General features: G+C 42.0%; 1 protein-coding gene across 2 annotated transcripts in view; it reads left to right on the top strand.

Moving 5' to 3' along the window:
- The window catches only part of C6H18orf25 (chromosome 6 C18orf25 homolog), a 64,400-nt gene extending 61,364 nt beyond the window's left edge, over positions 1-3,036 (top strand). For both annotated transcript variants that reach the window (XM_030566348.1, XM_030566349.1), the window contains exon 5: positions 1,259-3,036. In XM_030566348.1, the coding sequence (XP_030422208.1) occupies positions 1,259-1,448 (190 nt within the window). In that variant the 3' untranslated portion in view covers positions 1,449-3,036. The remainder of the gene's footprint in view (positions 1-1,258) is intronic.
- Positions 3,037-21,896: the final 18,860 nt, after the last annotated feature.

The following is a 21,896-nucleotide window of genomic DNA, read 5'->3' as shown; positions in this document are numbered from 1 at the left end:
AAAGTAAATCTGAACATCCATACTCACACCATCCCTTGCAGAACAGCCTGAAATGTTAGCCGTTATCTTCCTCATCACCATCACCTTTGTCATCTTTACCAGTGGTCATCATTCTGGCCCCTCCCAAGGGCTACATCTTCCCCCCCTCGGATGCCAATTTTATAATGTTACGCTGACGTTACCATGTCTAATACATATTCAGTAGGAGTTTTTCCCCTCTTCCTTATTTGTATTTCCTCCCCTTACCAATGTTAGGTTCTATAGGTTAGTATATTTATGATTTTAATTCATCAGGTAGGTCAGTTCATTGCCATGGCACTCTTGCGGTTGGATGTTCTGTCCAAAACCTTCCAAAAGTTGGTGCGTGTTTCTATTGTTGGCTGATGTCATTATAGACCCAATCCTCCCTACTCTCTGCTGCCAGTTCCCCAAAACTAATGAGTTACCTAAATTTATCTATGCCAAAGTTTGTAGGCCTCAATCCTCATGCTAACTGCTGAAGCCAATGTCTTACAAGATACAAGCCTGTAGGTTCCTTGCAATACTGTTGAATATAATAAAGCAGAATATAATACAAAGCAGTGAATATAATACAGGTATGCTGGCCCACTGGGCTCCAAAGGAAATAAAGTATAATGGCTTAATTTAAAAAAAAAATGTACAAAACATAGGTAGATGTCTACTGTAATTGCTGTAAGGCACGTATCATCTCTTCTGTTAATGGGAATCTGGTCTCATACAATTTTTTTTTTCATGAAGGTTTCTCCTATTGAAAAATTTCTTCTGTAAAAAGACTAATGGCTGTAATTCCCAGCAGAAAAAATACCTGATTTTCCCCCCAGTACAATGCAGTTATCTCAACAGTACATGATGCTACACATTATGGAGCATATTCTCCCTGTAATATTGGGAGCTGTGCACGCATGACTTCCTGGGAGCTTCACTCACTTCCACTAGCTGAATTTGATCCTTTGTATTTCAGTAACTGAGTGCAGGGAAATTTCATTCTAGGCTTTACATTGTTTGTGATTTTTGTACGCTCAACTTCAAGGGTTTACTGTTCAGTGTGTGTGTATAAAATCTGTAGTAAGTCATGTTGGCAGGTCTTCATGGACTCCACAAATGGAAAAAGGCGCGAGCAAATTTTGAAGAGACCTGTTAATTGGATGCAAATTAACACCTTGAAATATTGCAACTAAGGATCTTGTATGGGGAGTTGACAGTAGTGTTAATGCTTTTGCTCTTCGCTTTGTTGCAGGTGTGCCCATCCTAGGGGAGGTGTGATTCAGAGTGTCTCTTCCTGGAAGCATGGCTCAGGCTCGCAGTACATTAGCACTCGGCAAACACAGTCATGGACAGCGGTGGCCCCCCAGCAGAATTGGTCTTCACCCCCAGAAGTAGTTGATCTCACTTTGGACGAGGATACCAGACGCAAATATCTACTGTAATGCAATGTCACTGTGTTTTTGCCCTCGATCCCTTCCCCTCTTTATGGCACGGAAGTTCATTGTTTTAGCTTCAGCTTCAGCAGCCTGTGGACTTCAAACTCCTGGAGAACTTCCTTTTCCATCAGAATGCAGTGTCATTTTAATATCGCTTCAAATATTTTACCTTCTCAAAGGTGGATTTCTCCTAGTATGAAAACTTGATAGCACTGAATTTAAATGACACCTACCGTTATGCATTGTGTGTGTTAATCTAAAGAAATAATTGTGCAGACAGATACACGCTCCCATCCTCTCCCACCACTGATATCAAAATGATTTTAATTTACCAGTAAGTTGATTGTTTGTAGAAGCTAGTGTTTTTGCTGTGTGAACATCAGACAGTGATCTGATCTTGAGAGGCGTTGAGCCCCCTCCATTGATTTCAGTGGAACTACAAGTGCTCAGCCCTTCTGAAAATTGGACCAACGATATTTACCCAATTTGATTTGGTTTCTTCACCAGCAGGACTGTCGTTTTATAAAAAGGCCCATAACATGTGCACTGGTCTTTTTAATTAAAGGTTTGTTGTTTTCTATGTAATTTATAGTTTACATTCTGTTCAGTGCTGTGTCATCTGTCTTTCTTGGCTACAGTGTTTTACTAGTCATTTGCCACAGCATGTTACATTTTTTTTTCCAAATAGCAATGACTTGATAGCAGCTGATCAGCACAAAAGCATAAAAAAATATTAATAAAAAGACCCAGCATCCTTGCCCATTTTAAAGGGATCTGAATCCCTTGCATTATAGGATCCTGCTTTTTTTTTTAAAACCATGCCTCTCAATCTTCCTTCTGAAAGGTTCCTTTTGTACTTCACCTCTTTCCTTCAATCATCTTCTCCAAAAATTTACTCTGTCAGGCCCCATTCCAGCACAGCACTTAAGCAGATGTGTCATTTTAAGCACCAGAGTAGCCCCATTGAAATAAACAGGGCTACTCAAATGCTTAAATCTGTGAATGCGCTTAAGTACTTTGCAGGATCAGGACCTATGCTTATCCTTTGGTTTTAAGTAGTTTTGCCCCATTTGCCTATTCTTAAGTCATGTTTTCTATCCTTGTGTTTGAACCTCTCTTAGGGTCTGATCTTGCAAACACTTACCTACCAAAGCTGGGTGTTTACCACAGTGAAATCAATTGGGCTAGACACTCTAGTAAGCATTAGTCCCTATAGTAAGTAGAAGTAGCTCGTAATCACTCTCACTGGCTCCTGTTCAAGGTAAAAACCAAAGACTAAACTTCAAAAGAAGAGGATGTTCACTTTACATTTCTGTTGTGCAATTGAAATGTGTCCTTTTGTATTCAGAATGCTTGTAGTGGAATTTTTCTACAGTTCCAACACAGAATTTTTACCAGATAGGGTTACACAGCAAATAGAAAGGACACCATGAGTCCTGATCTGGTTGACTTGGTGTCAGTTTGCAAGAGTGCAGGGTGGCTTCCAAAAATTTGCTGTATGGACAAGAATTTTGCCTTTGGTAGCACAGATTTGTCAAAAAAAAAAAAAGATTCTAGTATTGTTAATAGTAAACAGTTTGCTTTGCTTCAAAAAGTGGAAAGGTTGTGACTGCACTTTAAAGAGCAGCTAGGTAAAGGATTTATGTTCTGTTTTAAAAGATTCTAAAACATTAAATGGTGATCAGCGTGTTGCATGACCATAACCTGTAAGATGTATTTGGTGCTTCTAGTAATTGGTCTCTTTGTTTGGGGGTTGGAGGGAGTGTAGTGAATGGAATCCATACTCATCGCAATAGAGAACTGTCCTGTAATATTGGTACACTATATTAATAGTGACTATTGATCTTTTTTCCTAATTGGTTAATTACATAACTCATCCATCATTTTAGCAGATTAGCACCATGTTGTACGTTAACTGAGAAAGATGATTTAGTGTGGCTGCTTTTTACTGTTTCATGAAGTTGTCTTTAAAAGATCAGTTTCTAAGAAAGCTGCAGGGACCCATTTGTAGTCCTTCCATTTAAAAAATTGCAAACAGACTTTCTGTTTCTCAGTGTGTATATGATGTGACTTCCATGTATATATAAAAATGACTGCATCCTAACCAAACTTCCTTCAATTGTGCACTGTGTTTGTTTTAAACAAATCATGTATTTTAGTCTGATGCTGGTTTTCTTTTATTTAAAACACTACATATTTCTTTTATTCTTTTAACAAATGTTAAAGGGTAGTGATCTAAAAACCACAATCACTGGATAGCTAGGAAGTATTTCTTCTTTCGTTCTGGGGGATTTTTTTAAGAGCGCAAAAGGTGCCTGGACAATTTTGCTCTTCTCGACAGGAAAGTGAAATGTTAGCCATTGTATGGCTAAGAACAAATGCACTTGGGGCCTGATCCCAAAGCCGACTGAAGGCAATCGGAGGCTTTCCGTTGACTTTACTGGGCACTGTCTTTAAGCCCTTTATGGTTCAGCAGTTCTAGCGTTTGAACTTGGAATCTTCTGCAGTGGAGACAAATCATTGCTTAGAATTTAATGTTTCAAATGTGCAACTCTAGTGAAAAAAAAATTTTTTTGGTGGTTCTTGACACTCATTATTTAGTTCTAATTTTCCATCTAGTATTTAATGGTCTTTGGAGGAAAAAATAATAATAAGAGTGTTATATAGATATATAGATATATATATAAAAATAAATATATATATATTTTTGGTGCAAGATGAGACCTTCTGTTTTTTGAAACAAGTCTGTAGCATAAAGGTTAAACTATTTTAAGACAAAATAAAATAGAGTGTATTATTTAAACAATATTACCTTGTGTGGGAGTTTTTTTCCACTTCCATTTAATACTGTGATATTTGAAGTGCTTCCAAAATAAAGCCTTTAAGCTCTGAGAGTGGGTTATATACTTTTAGAATTCAGCACCATTCCCTTCTCTGACATTCAGTTTGTCTAGTGTGTTAAATATTTTATTTCTTCACCACAAAAGCTTTCCTTTGTCCAGCACAACAATTTTGGATTACAGCACTGATGGGATGGGATTATAGTACTGATAGGACCTAGGTACACCATGGATACCAGCAAGACAGGTTTCTACAAACTATTCCTACCATGTGCCTTAAACCTCACCAAGAGGGACCACCCGTAGGGATGAGAATACCATGTCCAATTCAGTTTCAGTCCTGATACTCAAAGCCTTCCATAGGATTCACCCCAGCTACCTGGAGGTCACACCTCTTCCTCTGTGACCACCCATGTCAGCCAAGTTCTATTAGAACCATGAAACTGACCAATAGGGGGAGACTTCTGAATGTAGGAGACAAAACTTCCCCTGGAGTTGGATCTAGACCAGGGACCGGAAACCTCTGGCACATGGCCTGCCAAGGTAAGCACCCTGGTGGGCCGGGCCAGTTTATTTACCTGCCGCGTCCGCAGGTTCAGCGAATTGCAGTTCGCCGCTCCAGGCCAGTGGGAGCCGCAATCGGCTGAACTCTCGAACGTGGCAAGTAAACAAGCCGGCTCGGCCAGGCCGCGTGCGAAAGGTTGCCGATCCCCCATCTAGACTATGGAACTTGCTCCTGCAGTAGATAAGAATGACATGGGCCTCTTCGCATTCAGAATGAAATGCAAAGTTCCTTACTTTGACTAAACTTTCCCATTACCTTTCAGTCTGCTTGTGCATAGGAGGGAAGTGAAGGGAAAGAAAAGAAATCTGCTACCTTTCAAACTATTCCTGCAGGAGAAGAGGGTAGAGGAAGAGTTTTGTTTAGTATCAGTCTTTTTGTTAGATGAGGGTGCAAGCTGGTACTACACTAGGTGCCATATATACAAAGATAAATCGGGACGGGTGCTGAGGGTAGTTCACTCTTCATACCCATTCACGCCATAGTATTGAAATTACAAATTGTGGTGGTGGTGGTGGTGGTGGTGGTAGTGATGTGTGGTGGACACTGGTAGAGGACTCCAACTAATTTCACAGCGGGCATCAGTAGAGAGCCTGACTCTTTAGAGTTTGATGTAAAGCTAGAGGGGACAACTGGTGCACCTGCAAGTCATTCAGCTCCTGCTTTGATATTGATGGGTTGGTTGGTTGTTTTTGAAAGATTTCAGTAACAGGCTGGATATGTTTCTAACCATTTTCTGTCATTTATATTTTTTAAATCTGCTTTCTTCACACCCAGAAGGTACCATACACTAAGCCTTCATACATTGAAATATACAGCATCTGACGTTCCACCCCAATCACCTACCTCTTTCTCCTGGCTCAAGCTGATCCACTTCCAATTGCTTTATGAAAATCATGATTCCTAGGACAACACAAGAGCTAATAGATCGGTCCTGATTTTCCTTCCCTTCCTCATTCCCCCTCCCCGGATCTTCTGGATGCCAATTAATTTCTTGGCTGAAAAGCTCTTCCATCTGCTATGAAATGGGAATTGAAAGTAAATGGATTGAAACGTGGTCTATTTTCACAGTAGCATTTGTAAATTCTTCTGTATCCTTTGGTGAAATGCTGTTCCCCTCCCTCCCGCCACCTTAATGCCATAGGCTGAATGAATTGCTATTACTTTGTTTCCCAGAGCATCAGTGAATTATGACTGCAGTTTACATTGGGAAAAGAGCAGCACTCCACCAAAGGCTGGGTTGCTACTACTAACAGGTCCTGCATTTTAAGTGGTCTGGAACAGGTAAAAAGAAGAATAGTCTTCACCTAATATTGAAATCAGATGGCAAAGTCCAGGAGTTCAGAGCCCTGAGTCTGTCTTGATACCAGGGCTGAGCAAAATTCACGTGTTCCTGAGCAGATGAGTGTGTTCTGTACAGACTTGATGAGAACACTGATGTGTAGAAAACACCCCCGCACACCCTGCCTGCATTCTCTTGGAGATGGTTATTCAGCTGTATTTACAGTTCAGCTTAAAATTCAAATTGGCTGCCAGCTGCTGATAAGGGGGATGGCATTTTTCAAAGGGTAAATCTAAGGGGGCAAAAGGGGTGAAATGGGCAGTGGTAAACCCAGTGAACTCATTTAACCCCCGATAAACGTCCCGAGTTACTGCCTTGATTTGCTGATTTAGGGATAGCACGTGAGAAATTGGCAAGAGGCAAGTGAGAAACTATGCCAGAGATGAAAGGGAAAAAGAACTAGAACACGTTGTTTTTCCCAAGTTTCCGATGAAAAATCTTAAGTGTTTGAAATGCTATTGCTTCCAGTGGGAAGCCCTGATTCGACTGAAGGTTTAGAAAGCAAAGTTCTGCAGAACACTAAGGGCGAATCACAGCGTGACATCCATCAGGGAGTTGCTACATGTTCCTTACCTACTGAAGGTCCTGTCCTTTCCATCATGTTTAAATTGCTGCCCTCCCAGGACCTTTATTTTGTCCTACTGCCTAAAGATTTTATTTAAAGGTGCTTCTTGTGTGTTCTGGGGCTAGGGAAAGGTAATTGGATATGGAGCCTATTACCTAGGATTGATTCTTGTTTGAATCCCACTAAGGTGGTAGTAACTGAAAGTCACTTTGCTGGTTGTTGGATGGCCAATGTGAAGGGAGTTACGGTCTCCATCTAGTTCCTAACTGATAAGTATCTGCAGCACAGCAGGCACCTCTATTGGTATGAAATTATCTTCTCATTCTTTGCAGTGGGTCCCTCCAGCTCAGGATTGAGGCATGTTTTGGAGAGGGGAGAGCCAACGTAAGGAAGCTGGCAGTATCTCTGCTGTAGCTAAATAAAGGAGTTCAATCTGCAGGCATGTCCATTGGATATCTCTTGTGAGCACTGTATGTCTGAGACAATAAATTAAAAACACACATTCAAGAGCTAACATAGCTGCTGAAGGCCATGATGAAAAAAGCATCAGCCCTGTTTAAAACTGAGGCACGTATTTATATATAGAGAGAGATGGTGCCTGTTGGAAAAGGGTGCTTATTATACATGGCAGTTCAATTCCCCTGCTTACTCTCCGAGACTCCCTCATCCTCCCAGCCGCCAATCTCACACAGACCTGCTGAAGTTCGAGTTTGCTCTTTTTTAAACCATAATCCTCAAGTGAAGATGCAGAAAATTACAGCGTCTGTTTCCACACTAAGTTTATAGTTATGTGTAGGGGCTCACCTATTCCAGCAGGCATTGAAGTACTATGGCCATGAATGTAATGTAGAAACCTCGATAGATTGCTTCCTGTTCAGCAGATGTAGCTTTTCACTCATTTGGCCTTCACCTTATTAAAATAAATATGTCAAGCCCTCTGACTTTGTTAGATGAAAGAGGTGGCAAAGGCCTAACATCATCTGGTATGTCCCTTGCCCATTGCAAGTTTATTCTCTTTTATTTAAATACTAGAACAATCCTGGGTTTACTCTGGATGCTATTTGGGGAAATGGACTAGATAACATAATAGAACTTTTCCCTCTAGTTTAGATGATGATAATTTGTATTACTATAGCTGCCGTAAGCGCTCTATTCAATATCAGGGCCCCTTTGTGCTAGATACAGCACATACACCTAAGGGACACAGTCCCTGCCCCAAAGTGTTTACATAACTGACGGAGACCTGAGATCTAGAAAAATGAAGCGACTTGCCCAAGATCACACAGGCAGTTTTTGGCGGAGCTACAAATTTGTACCCAAATCCCCTGAATCCCAGTCCAGTATCCTAATCACACAACCATTGTTCCTCTCATGATGTGTTGTCAGGCAAGTTTTAAATGAGTTAAGCAATAGTCTTCCTGACATTTTTTTTTTTTTGTTGGAAGATCTTTCAGATTTTAATGATAGCCTTAAATAGCCCAATTTCATCCCAGTACTCCTAATGATAACCCTTTGGAACACCGTAAAGCTCTGCAAATTGTAAGGTCCAGGATAAGGCTGAGGACTAACTGACTTTGTAACAGCAGGTATACATTTTAAATTCCGCAGCGAGAGTAGATCGGGATGTGTTTCTGTTATCCTTTGTATTATGCTCTGGTGATGGCCTCATTATTATATGAACCCAAAGGGGAGCGTTAGTGTCGGATATTTGGCTTGGAGTTATGCTTTTAAGAGCCGGATGAGCAATGTGGTGCTATTATACTGCTTTATGAGATGTGTTCTTACTCTAAGCTCATCTCACCTGCTCGAGAGGATGTGCAGGATATGAGAGGGATTCATGAAAGGATAATTGTATTGCTTTTCCACATGAGTACATTTCTACTTTGGGGCCCTTTGTTAACACTCTCCCTGAGATCTGTGTGACAAAAACACCTAATAAAAATACCCCTTGATGGGATATGAGCAGCCAGCTACAAATCACAGGCTAAACACTGGCCGTCTATTGTCAGACATCTTAGTAACACCTTGGTCCTGCCGACATTTTACAGCTTTAATGGGTTCTGTAACCTGCACAAATAGCCAAAGAGGAGCCCTGTTTAACAATGCAGACAACTGGCTGACTACTCATTACAAGCGATTTTCTTTGTGGAGTTTTCTTCTGGTTGTGCATTGTCCCTGAACAGATTGTGATTTTTTCCTTATTTGTTCATTATTGAGACTAGATTGGGGGGGAGGGATAGCTCAGTGGTTTGTGCATTAGCCTCCTAAACCCAGGGTGGTGAATTCAATCCTTGAGGGGGCCATTTAGGGAACTGGGGCAAAAATCTGTCTGGGGATTGGTCCTGCTTTGAGCAGGGGGTTGGACTAGATGACCTCCTGAGGTTCCTTCCAACCCTGATATTCTATGATTTGGGCAAACAGTTCATACTGGGGAGTCTTCTGAGTATTTGGGGTTAGATACTGAGCTGTGTGATTAGTAATTTAAATCACATGATTTATATACATTAAGGCTGGAAGGCACCATTATGCTTATCTAATCTGACCTCCTGCATAATACAAGCCATAGAAACTCACCAGTAATTCCTGTATCAAGCCCCTAACTTCCCTTTGATCTATAGCATATCATTTAGAAAGACATCCAGTCTTGATTTAAAGACTGCAAGTGATGGACCACCATGATACCATCCACTTTGTGCCATAGTAAATTGTTCTAGTGATTAATGACCCTCTCTGATTAGAAATAAAGTGCAATTTTTTTTTTAGTCTGAATTTGTCAAGCTTCAGCTAGGTTCTAGTTTTGGATGATCTAGCCTTTATACACAGGAGGAGTACCTGTAAATATCATTGGAGTGTTGAATGAGGCAATGCAGGACAGAACTGCATCCTCACGGAGCTTCATGATTGTGTCCTACCTGTGGATTATCAACAGGGCTTATGCACAGGGTGAGGGGCAGTTCACCCTGACTTAGGGCAGCAAAACTGGGATCTTAGCATTAAAAGTAGTATTTGAAGTCATCATCTGTATGTGATGAAGCTGAACGAAACAAGCGAAGAAGAAAAAGAAAACAGCTCTCTGTGTTTTTTGTCGAATCACTCATCTTTTTAACACCCTTCTTCTGTGTAACAAGATCTTGGCAATGGGCTGCTAGTGTGAGCTTTTCCAATCCTAGAGTGAATATTAAATGTTGGGGAGACACAGGGTTGTCAGATTTTCAAAGTGAAGGAAGGAAAAGGGAATCTAGAGGAGTGTGCTCAGGTGTTGCAGTGATAGGATAAAACCCAAGATGAAGAATAAGACCATGTCCACATGAGGAAAAACTGTATATTTTTAACACAGATTAACTAACAAGTGTTAAAAGCCTCATGTGGACAGGAGCAGCTGCCATTTTAACATGTGTTAGCTGGTCCAGGTAAATCCACAGCAAAAGCCTAGGATTTACCAGCTAACCAGTGTTGAAATACACTTTTTGTTCCCCTGTGAAAACAAGGCATTAAAGAACTTTTTGACTGGGGGGTGGGGGAGGGAGGGTTAGGACAGTACCCATAGGAGTCTTTTCAGAGCAGATTTTCAGAAGATCTCAGCTCCCACTTAAGAACATAAGAATGGCCATACTGTGTCAGACCAAAGGTCCATCTAGCTCCGTATCCTGTCTTCTGACAGTGGCCAATGCCGGGTGACACCAGAGGGAATGGACAGAACAGGTAATCATCAAGTGATCCATCCTTCGTTGCCCATTCCCAGCTTCTGTACTAGGCTGTACTGAGGCTAGGGACACCATCCCTGCCCATCCTGGCTAATAGCCAGTCATGGACCTATTCTCCATGTATTCGTCTAGTTCTTTTTTGAACCCCGTTATAGTCCTGGCCTTCACAACATCCTCTTGCAAAGAGTTCCATAAGTTGACTGTGTGTTGTGTGAAGAAATACTTGGTTTGTTTTGTTTTAAACCTGCTGTCTATTCATTTCATTTGGTGACCCCTAGTTCTTGTGTTATGAGAAGGAGTAAATAACCTTCCTTATTTACTTCCTCCATACCAGTCACGATGTTATAGACCTCTCTCATATCCCCCCCTTAGTCATCTCTTTTCCAAGCTGAAAATTCCCAATCTTATTAATCTCTCCTGATGTAGAAGCTGTTTCACACTCATAATCGTTATTGTTGTCCTTTTCTGAACCTTTTCCAATTTCAATATATATATATATTTTTTTGAGATGGGGCGACCACATCTGCACGCAGTATTCAAGATGTGGGCGTATCATGGATTTATATAGAGGCAATATGATATTTTCTGTTTTATTGTCTATCCCTTTCGTAATGATTCCCAACATTGTTAGCTTTTTTGACTACTGCTGCACATTGAGTGGATATTTTCAGAGAACTATCCACAGTGATTCCAAGATCTCTTTCTTGAGTGGTTACAGATCATTTAGACCTTATCATTTTATATGTATAGTTGAGATTATGTTTTCCTATGTGCATTACTTTGCATTTATCAACACTGAATTTCATCTGCCATTTTGTTGCCCAGTCACTCAGTTTTGTGAGATCCCTTCGTAATTCTTCATTGCTTTGGACTTCACTATCTTGAGTAGTTTTGTATCATCTGCAAATTCTGTCACCTCACTGTTTACCCCTTTTTCCAGATCATATATGAATATGTTGACTAGGACTGGTCCTAGTACAGACCCCTGGGGACACCACTATTTACCTCTCTCCATTCAGAAAATTGATCATTTATTCCTACCCTTTGTCTCCTAGCTTTCAGTCAGTTACTGATCCCTCTTGTCCCATGACAGCTTACTGTGCTTAAAAGCCTTTGGTGAGGGACCATTTGTCAAAGGCGTTCTTAAAACCTAAGTACACTATATCCACTGGATCATCTTTGTCCATATGCTTGTTGCCCCCCTCAAAGAACTCTAGTAGATTGGTGAGGCATGATTTCCCTTTACAAAAAGCATGTTGACTCTTCCTCATCAAATAGTGTTCATCTATGTGGCTGGCTGAAACTATAGTAAAGAATAGAATTATCAGTTTGCCTGGTACTGAAGTCAGGCTTACCAGCCTGTAATTGCTGGGATTGCCTCTGGAGCCTTTTTTTAAAATTGACATCACATTAGCTATCCTCCAGTCATGTAGTACAGAAGCCTATTTAAATGATAGGCTACATACCACAGTTAGTAGTTCTGAAAATTTCCCATTTGAGTTCCTTCAAATGGGTGAATATCATTTGGTCCTGGTAATTTATTACTGTTTAGTTTATGCATTTGTCCCAAAACCACCTCTAATGACACCTCAGTCTGGGACAATTCCTTAGATTTATCACCTAAAAAGAATGGCTCAGGTTTGGGAATCTCCCTCACATTCTCAGCCATGAAGACCGATGCAAAAAATTCATTTAGTTTCTCTGCAATGGTCTTATTGTCCTTGAGTGCTCCTTTAGCATCTCAATCGTCCAGTGACCCCACTAGCAGACTTCCTGCTTCTGATCCACTTAAAATTTTTTTGCTATTACTTTTTGAATCTTTGGCTAGCTGTTCTTCAAATATTTTTTTGGCCTTCCTAATTATATTTTTTACACTTCATTTGCCAGAGTTTATGTTCCTTTCTATTTTCCTCACTAGGATTTAACTTCCACTTTTTAAAGGATGTCTTTTTGCCTCCTGCTGCTTCTTCTACTTTGTTGTTTAGCCCCGGTGGCACTTTTTTGTTTCTCTTACTGTTTTTTTAATTTGGGGGATACTTTTAAGTTGAGCTTCTATTACAGTTTCTTTAAAGTTTCCATGCAGCTTGCAGATATTTCCCTTTTGGCACTGTACCTTTCTGAAATTAAATGCTAACACGGTGGGCTGCTGTGGTGTTTTCCCCGCCACAGAGATGTTAAGTTTAATTATATTATGGTCACTATTACCAAGCGGTTCAGTTATAATAACCTCTTGGACCTGATCCTGTGCTCCACTTAGGACTAAATCAAGAATTGTCTCTCCTCTTGTGGGTTCCAGGACTAGCTGCTCCAAGAAGCAGTCATTGAAGGTGTGAAGAAACTTGATCTCTGCATCCCATCCTGAGGTGACATGTACCCAGTCAATACAGGGAGAGTTGAAATCCCCCATTATTATTGAGTTTTTTTTATTTTTATAGCCTCGCTAATCTCCCTGATCATTTCACAGTCACTATCACCATCCTAGTCAGGGGGTCTGTAATATAACCCTCCTGCTATATTCTTATTATTCAAGCACAGAATTACTATTCATAGAGATTCTATGGTACAGGTCAGTTCATTTAAGACTTTTACTTCATTTGACTCCACATTTTCTTTCACATACAGTGCCAGTCCCCCACCAGCACGACCTGTTCTGTCCTTCCATTCTGTGCCCTGGTATTACTGAGTCCCTTTGATTATCCTCATTCCACCAAGTTTCTGTGATGCCTATTATATCAATATCCTCATTTAATACGAGGCACTCTAGTTCACCCATCTTATTATTTAGACATCTAGCGTTTGTATATAAGCAGTTTTAAAAAAATGTTACTTTTTAGTTGTCTGCCGTTATGTGATGTAATTGAACGGGACTTTTTTTCATCAGATCCTACCCATATTTTATCTTCCATCCTCTCTTCCTTACTAGGACATAGAGAATCTCCATTAATAGATCCTGCCCTAAGGAATGTCTCTGTCCAAACCACGTGCTCCTCCGCACCTGTCGGCTTTCCCCCAACCCTTCGTTTAAAAACAGTGCTACAACCTTTTAAATTTTATCTGGTTCCATTTTGGTGGAGCCCACCCTTCCTGTATAGGCTCCACATTTTCCAAAAGGTTGACCCCAGATCCTAATAAATCTAAACCCCTCCTCCCTACACCATCGTCTCATCCATGCATTGAGACACTGCAATTGGGGTGTGTGTGTGTGTGTGTGTGTGTGTGTGTGTGAGAGAGAGAGAGAGAGTGACTGAAGTACATGTAGACGTACCTGAGCTAGCTTTAATCTAGCTCTGCTGGGTACCAATAGCAGTGAAGCTGTGGCAGCCCAGCTTTCAGCACAAGCCTGCTGTCCGAGCATGCACTCATGGGCCCAAGCTTGTAGACTCTATGCTGAAACCCACGCTTTGCTGCTATTGGTACCTGGCAGTAGCTAGCTTAAAGTTAGCTCAGGTATGTCTACATATGCTGCATTACGCCCACCTGATTGCAGTGTAGAAGTGCCCTTAGGCACGGAAATAAAATGGCGAGGTTGTCACTGGGAATATTGGGCTGTTTTGAAAATCTGATCCCCAGTGAGTGTCAATGAAAGTCTGGCCGTGGGGACTATGGGAAGTTGACGGCTGACTCTTCCCTTCCCCAGTCCAGAGACTCTGGATACCATCCATGGCTACTTAGTTAAATTAATAATCAACGTGAAACTTAATTCAAAACTGGAACTATCCCTGAGCCAGATTATTTCAGAGAGACGGGACAGCAGGGTGGACTAATATCCCAGTATGTTTTATTGTTAGGACAGCTTCTGGCTCTCTCTGTCACTGGAAAGGTAAGTGTTGCCAAGGAAAGACTGTTCAAGCAAGATTTCCATCCTAATTCTGCAGATTTTGGAGGATGAGATAGTGCAGAAATTTGAAGAGGCACCAAACATCTCTGTGTGCTTAGCTGAAACGAACTTCCAGACCTTTTGAGACTCCTCCAACCCTGTTGGACAGTACAGTTCTCTGCAGGTACCAGATTGCCATGTGAATGTAGCTAGATGTTTGGGGTGAAGGGGGGTAGCATATAGGCTAGGTATGCTGAAAAAGTGCTACCAACAGACTTAAAACCTGCCTGATGCTTCAGAAATGGAAGCCTTTCGTTCATTGGACAGACTCATATTATTGGTATCCTCCTTCATGATGTAGGAAATCTTATCCCTTTAGATCCTATGTTCACAGCCATCTACAGATTAGTTTATTTTGCTTTTGTGGCAAATTGCTACATATTGATTGAACCCGTGGGAAAGGTGGTAGAAATAACCGAGGGCCTCATACTGCTCCCATTGATATCAGTGGGAATTGAGCCCAAAGGAGGAAGGTTCTGCAACACAATTATGCTAATGATATTCAAAGTTCTGTTTAAATCCTCATCTCCTGGAGTCATGTGATTATGTGAGAATCTCTGCTTCAAGTTTAAGTAAAAAGTAAGTGTCACAGGCCCCTGTAACTGAAGTAGGTCCTGTGCCAGAACAGGTGCTCCCAGTCAGAGAATTAAGGGGGCAAGGCTGCACCTGGGGCTATAAAGCGAGTGCTTTCAATATCACGAGCCATTCTGCAGCATATGTTGGGAACTAAAAAGGGAGAGAAAGCATCAGTGAGTCACAACTGGCTGAGGCAGCACCAACACAATTATCACTACCACCACAACTGCTGCTGCTGCCAATGCCACCAGAGTCCCCTGGTAGGGAAGGCAGTGAGCCTAAAATGTAAAGGGTGACACTGAGGAACTCCTTTGTTTGGACAATAAACATGTCTAAAAGAGACTGTGGGAGTGGCAGTGAATCCTCAGCAAGCTGGGGAGAAGCCCTGTCTTGTCATGGTGCGTTTTTAGGCCTCACCGTTGTGGACAGTAGCCTTAAAACTTGGCCTGAGCACTCCTAAAAGGCTCAGAACCAGAAGGCAGAGAGAAAGGAAGGTCAGGGCAAAACTGGGAGGCAAGATCAAACCAGTATCTTAGATGCCTATATACAAATGCGAGAAGTATGGGTAATAAGCAGGAAGAACTGGAAGTGCTAATAAATAAATACAACTATGACATTGTTGGCATTACTGAAACTTGGTGGGATAATACACATGATTGGAATGTTGGTGTGGATGGGTATAGTTTGCTCAGGAAGGATAGACAGGGGAAAAAGGGAGGAGGTGTTGCCTTATATATTAAAAAATGTACACACTTGGACTGAGGTGGAGATGGACATAGGAGACAGAAGTGTTGAGAGTCTCTGGGTTAGGATAAAAGGGGTAAAAAAACAAGGATGATGTCATGCTAGGAGTATACTACAGGCCACCTAACCAGGTGGAAGAGGTGGATGAGACTTTTTTTAAACAACTAACAAAATCATCCAAAGCCCAAGATTTGGTGGTGATGAGAGACTTCAACTATCCAGATATATGTTGGGAAAATAACACCGCGGGGCACAGACTATCCAATAAGTTCCTGGACTGCATTGCAGACAACTTTTTATTTCAGAAGGCTGAGAAAGCTACTGGGGGGAAGCTGTTCTAGACTTGATTTTAACAAATAGGGAGGAACTCGTTGAGAATTTGAAAGTAGAAGGAAGCTTGGGTGAAAGTGATCATGAAATCATAGAGTTTGCAATTCTAAGGAAGAGTAGAAGGGAGTACAGCAAAATAGAGACAATGGACTTCAGGAAGGCGGATTTTGGTAAGCTCAGAGAGCTGATAGGTAAGGTCCCATGGGAATTAAGACTGAGGGGAAAAACAACTGAGGAGAGTTGGCAGTTTTTCAAAGGGACACTATTAAGGGCCCAAAAGCAAGCTATTCTGATGAGTAGGAAAGATAGAAAATGTGGCAAAAGACCACCTTGGCTTAACCACAAGATCTTGCATGACCTACAAAATAAAAAGGAGTCATATCAAAAATGGAAACTAGGTCAGATTACAAAGGATGAATATAGGCAAACAACACAGGAATGCAGGGGCAAGATTAGAAAGGTAAAGGCACAAAATGAGCTCAGACTAGCTATAGGAATAAAGGGAAACAAGAAGACTTTTTATCCATACATTAGAAGCAAGAGGAAGACCAAGGACAGGGTAGGCCCACTGCTCAGTGAGGAGGGAGAAACAGTAACAGGAAACTTGGAAATGGCAGAGATACTTAATGACTTCCTTGTTTCGGACTTCACTGAGAAGTCTGAAGGAATGTCTAACATAGTGAATGCTTATGGGAAGGGGGTAGGTTTAGAAGAGAAAATAAAAAAAGAGCAAGTTAAAAATCACTTAGAAAAGTTAGATGCCTGCAAGTCACCAGGGCCTGATGAAATGCATCCTAGAATACTCAAGGAGTTAATAGAGGAGGTATCTGAGCCTCTAGCTATTATCGTTGGGAAGTCATGGGAGACAGGAGAGATTCCAGAAGACTGGAAAAGGGCAAATAACTATGTAACAATACATTAGAAGCAAGAGGAAGACCAACGATAGGGTAGGCCCACTGCTCAGTGAGGAGGGAGAAACAGTAACAGGAAACTTGGAAATGGCAGAGATATGCCAGAACTAACTAGTCTGTAGTTTCCTGGGTTGTTTTTATTTCCAAGGGCAAATAACTACAGACCAGTTAGTTTAACTTCTGTGCCAGGGAAGATAATGGAGCAAGTAATTAAAAAAATCATCAGCCAACACTTGGAAGGTGGCAAGGTGATAGGGAATAGCCAGCATGGATTTGTAAAGAACAAATCGTCTCAAACCAATCTGATAGCCTTCTTTGATAGGATAACGTGTCTTGTGGATAAGGGAGAAGCGGTGGATGTGGTATACCTAGACTTTAGTAAGGCATTTGATACGGTCTCACATGATATCCTTATCGATAAACTAGGCAAATACAATTTAGATGGGGCTACTATAAGGTGGGTGCATAACTGGATGGATAACTGTACTCAGAGAGTAGTTATTAATGGCTCCCAATCCTGCTGGAAAGGTATAACAAGTGGGGTTCCGCAGGGGTCTGTTTTGGGACTGGTTCTGTTCAATATCTTCATCAACAACTCAGATGTTGGCATAGAAAGTACGCTTATTAAGTTTGCAGACGATACCAAACTGGGAGGGATTGCAACTGCTTTGGAGGACAGGATCAAAATTCAATATGATCTGGACAAATTGGAGAAATGGGCTGAAGTAAACCGGACGAAGTTCAATAAAGACAAATGCAAAGTGCTCCACTTAGGAAGGAACAATCAGTTTCTCACATACAGAATGGGAAGAGACTGTCTAGGAAGAAGTAGGGCAGAAAGAGATCTAGGGGTCATGGTGGACCACAAGCTAAATATGAGTCAACAGTGTGAAACTGTTGCAAAAAAAGCAAACGTGATTCTGGGATGCATTAACAGGTGTGTTGTAAACAAGACACGAGAAGTCATTCTTCCACTCTACTCTGTGCTGGTTAGGCCTCGACTGGAGTATTGTGTCCAGTTCTTGGCACTGCATTTCAAGAAAGATGTGGAGAAATTGGAGAGGGTCCAGAGAAGAGCAACAAGAATGATTAAAGGTCTTGAGAACATGACCTATGAAGGAAGGCTGAAAGAATTGGGTTTATTTAGTTTGAAAAAGAGAAGACTGAGAGGGGACATGATAACAATTTTCAGGTATCTAAAAGGGTGTCATCAGGAGGAAGGAGAAAACTTGTTCACCTTAGCCTCTAATAATAGAACAAGAAGCAATGGGCTTAAACTGCAGCAAGGGAGATTTAGGTTGGACATTAGGAAAAAGTTCCTAACTATCAGGGTAGTTTAAATACTGGAATAAATTGCCTAGGGAGGTTGTGAAATCTCCATTTCTGGAGATATTTAAGAGTAGGTTAGATAAATGTCTATCAGGGATGGTCTAGACAGTACTTGGTCCTGCCATGAGGGCAGGGGACTGGACTCGATGACCTCTCGAGGTCCCTTCCAGTCCTAGAGTCTATGAATCTATGAATAAAAAGAACCCAACTGTTCTGTTTTAAAATCTCATGATTTTGCAGGGCCTGTCTCTTGATTTTGGAACTTCTGGAGTTGGCAATACTGGAATATGTTAAATAAATAGACACAGTACTCATTGCACAGAGAGACAGCATTGCCTGGTAAATAACTTTCACAGAGTCCTTTGCCTTAACAAATAAATACATAAATAAATAAATACAAAGCCTTGAGCTTTTTGGTGGATGCTGGCTTGGAAGACACTGTGTGCTGCTCGAATGATCATGTATTACTTAAACTGGAGAGAGTAAATAGATGCCTGCTCTTCAATAATTGAAGAAGCAGTGTCTTTTTTTCCTGTGGCATATGCTCTGCAGAGCAACTAAAACGACTGTTGCACAGTTCCTTATAGAACAGTTTTTTGTATTTCAGCTGAGAAACTTAGCACACACCCACCAAAAAAAGCGTAACATATATTCATATGCTGTGGACATGTTTCAATGTCTTATTCCAAACCAAATAAGAACAGCTATAGTGAGTCAGACCAATAGTCAGTTTAGTCCAGGTGTCTATCTCTGACAGTGTCCAGTGCTAGATGTTTCAGAGGGAATGAAAAGCACAAGGCAATTTCAACTGATCCATCCCCTGTTGTCCAGTCCCAGCTTCTGGCAGTCAGAGGCTCAGGGACACCCAGATCATGGGGTTGTATCACAGACCATCTTGGCTAATAGACACAGAACTTATCTAATCCTTTTGTTTAAAACTCGGTTATACTTTTGGCCTTACATCTCTCGGCAATGAGTTCCACAAGTTGACACTGCATTGTGTGAAGAAATACTTCCTTTTATTTGTCTGAAATTTGTGAAGTGCAGTTCAGGAGTGATCATGCCATTAAGTATATATGTAAAAAACCCTGTGATGGGACATGCGTACCCCACACTAGGCAAGAAAGTGTTAATCTCATACTATGGGTGGTGTAAATCCCACCCCTTAGACCAGACTGAACATGTTCCAAATGCTGCACTAGTATAAAGAAAAGCAGCCCAACTTATTCCGGGTTGACTGCCAGGGAAGAAGGATGCTTGATGGAGGCTCCAGCATGGGAGCCACTTCAGCCCCTGGCAGCAGAAACCAGAGAGTCTGAGGCTCAGATCAGAGACCGGTTGCCCACAGTCAGTTGACAGGAGTCGGAGTCCCAACAAGCTTCCTGCGCCAAAGAGCTTGGAGACCCTGATGTTGAATGGACCCCGGCTTCAAGACTCACGATAGGAAGTGGCCCAGGGGTGTGGAGTGAGTAGTACCTCACACCCGAGGAAAGTCAGCGTATTGTGGAAGAATCCCTGGTGACTGGGTGGTGACCATGCTCACTACTGGGCCAGGACCCAATGGAGAAGGAGGAGATGTACAACAGAACCAAGAGATGACAGAATTAAAAGGCTGCATAACATATAGAGCTTTCCCTCTCCAAAGCTTTCCCTTGCTTGGTTCTGTTGTACAGTCTCTCCTTCTCCACTCTGTAGCCTAAATGGTGCAGCTATTTATGAAAAAGAGGGAAGAGACTGGAGACTCTAGGGCAGTGGTTTTCAACCTGTGGTCTGCGAACCCCGGGGTGGCTGGACTATGTCTAAGATTTATGAAGTGGCCCACACTTCCATTTGAAATTTTTTAGGGGTCTGCAAATGAAAAAAGGTTGAAAACTACTGCTCTAAGACCTCAAAATTCATGTGTGTGAGGACAGGGTAAGTTTCAGCAAAATTAGTGAGATAGTCCCTCTGCATTAGGGATCCTTTCAGAGGCGAGAGAATTTACCCTTGTTCAGGTGCTTGATTTAGAAGACTGTACCCATTACTGGCCTCTGGGCACTGGTGCAATATAAACAGATGCTAATTATATGTGAACACATTGACAAATAGTGAATAGAGAAGCTCTCCCTTAGTCGTCCCAACTCATCCAGAACTTCAGAGCAGAACCCAGGTCCATCTAGACCTGTAACCCATCTCTGACTGAGGCCAGCACCAGATGTTTCAGAGGAGGGTGTAAGAACCCCATGCAGGCAGGTGTGGGGGCAGGAGCAGCCCTAGCCATTTCACTAACTGAAGTTGGAAATGTTTTTTGGAGTCCCCCATTCTCCTCCTTTTCCTCATCCTTGCTGTTCATGCCAGGGGCTGTGAGTCAGGCTTCTTGCAGGTATCCACGGTGGTGCTTGGGTCAGTGGTAGCGTCTCCACTAAGTACTGCATTCAGCAGGTCTGCAGCTTAGCACAAGATGGACTGGCCTCCCTGGCCTTCTGATATACTTGATAACTCCTTTGATTTCCTGCAACCTTACTGCTGATCCATGGTGTACCTCTTCTCCTGCATCCCCTGTGCCCTCTGCTCATAGGTGTCCACATTTCTACAGCTGGTCTGTAGCTGTGCTTGCACAGCTTCTTCTTCCCACAGGCCCAGGAGATCCAGTATCTCCGGTCTCCTCCTCTGGTATGAGCAGCTGGGCAGTTGCACACAACAATGGCATGCTGTTGGGTGTGCTCGCCAAGCTGGACAATCAGAAAAAGGCATTTAAAAAATTCTTGGGGCTTTAAGTGAGGGAGGTGGGAATCTGATGGTTTGAATAATCCCGGGAGTGAAGTTCACAGTTCTGACCAGAGCAGTCAGCGTCAGGCATTGTGGGACAGCTGCTGGAGAACTGTTAGGGTTGACATAGATAACGCAGTGTCTATATTCGTGTTGTGTTGACCTCAGAACATCGACTATGACATAATGCCATTTGGGGACATGGTGTTGCTGTGTTGGTGTAAAGGAGAGCTTAGATCAGTGGGAGACAAATGTAAGTGTTAGATACAAGGTAGCTTATGTCGACCTAACTGTGTAGCATAGACCACGCCTGAGTAAGATCACCCTTTTTGGCAATGCCATGATGATTCCATCTTTCCAGTCTTGAAGCATATGTTCCTTCACCTGTATTTCGTTAGAGTTTTGTTAGCTGCTCAGTCAGAATTTCACCTCCTGCCTTTAGTACCTCTGCTTGAATTGTGTCAACTCCAGGAGCCTGCGTAAGGCTTTTGATGGCAGCTTTAATCTCATTGGGTGTTACTGGTCCCTCTTCTATTTCTAAATTAGCATTGGCTTTTCTCTCACACTTGTGTGTGTGGTCATCAGCTCCGGACAGGAGGGAAATGTTCTTTCCATTGTTTGGCTTGTTCTTCATGTGGTTTCAACATCTGTCTCTGCGAGTCTCTGATGGGCATTACTTGGGATGATCAGGGTCTTCCTGAGATGCCATTCACTGTTCTATGGAGCTGTCCTATAGAATAGGCTGGCTGGGGCCCTCTATTCATGAAACAACCACACTGTCATTTTGCCTCCTCGGTGAAGGATTAAATCTTGTTCTCTCTCCTTGGTTTTTATGCCGTTACAGACTGTTGTCTCTTGTCCCAGGAGACTGGAGGGTGCCTATCACCTAGAGAAACAGCAGGGCCTGCATTGGCCTAGAGGGGAGT

This window comes from Gopherus evgoodei, chromosome 6 (genome assembly GCF_007399415.2).
Source record: "Gopherus evgoodei ecotype Sinaloan lineage chromosome 6, rGopEvg1_v1.p, whole genome shotgun sequence".
Taxonomy (NCBI): Eukaryota; Metazoa; Chordata; order Testudines; family Testudinidae; genus Gopherus; species Gopherus evgoodei.
Note: the sequence above shows the minus strand (reverse complement) of the source record. Positions and strands in the feature narration are given on the sequence as shown.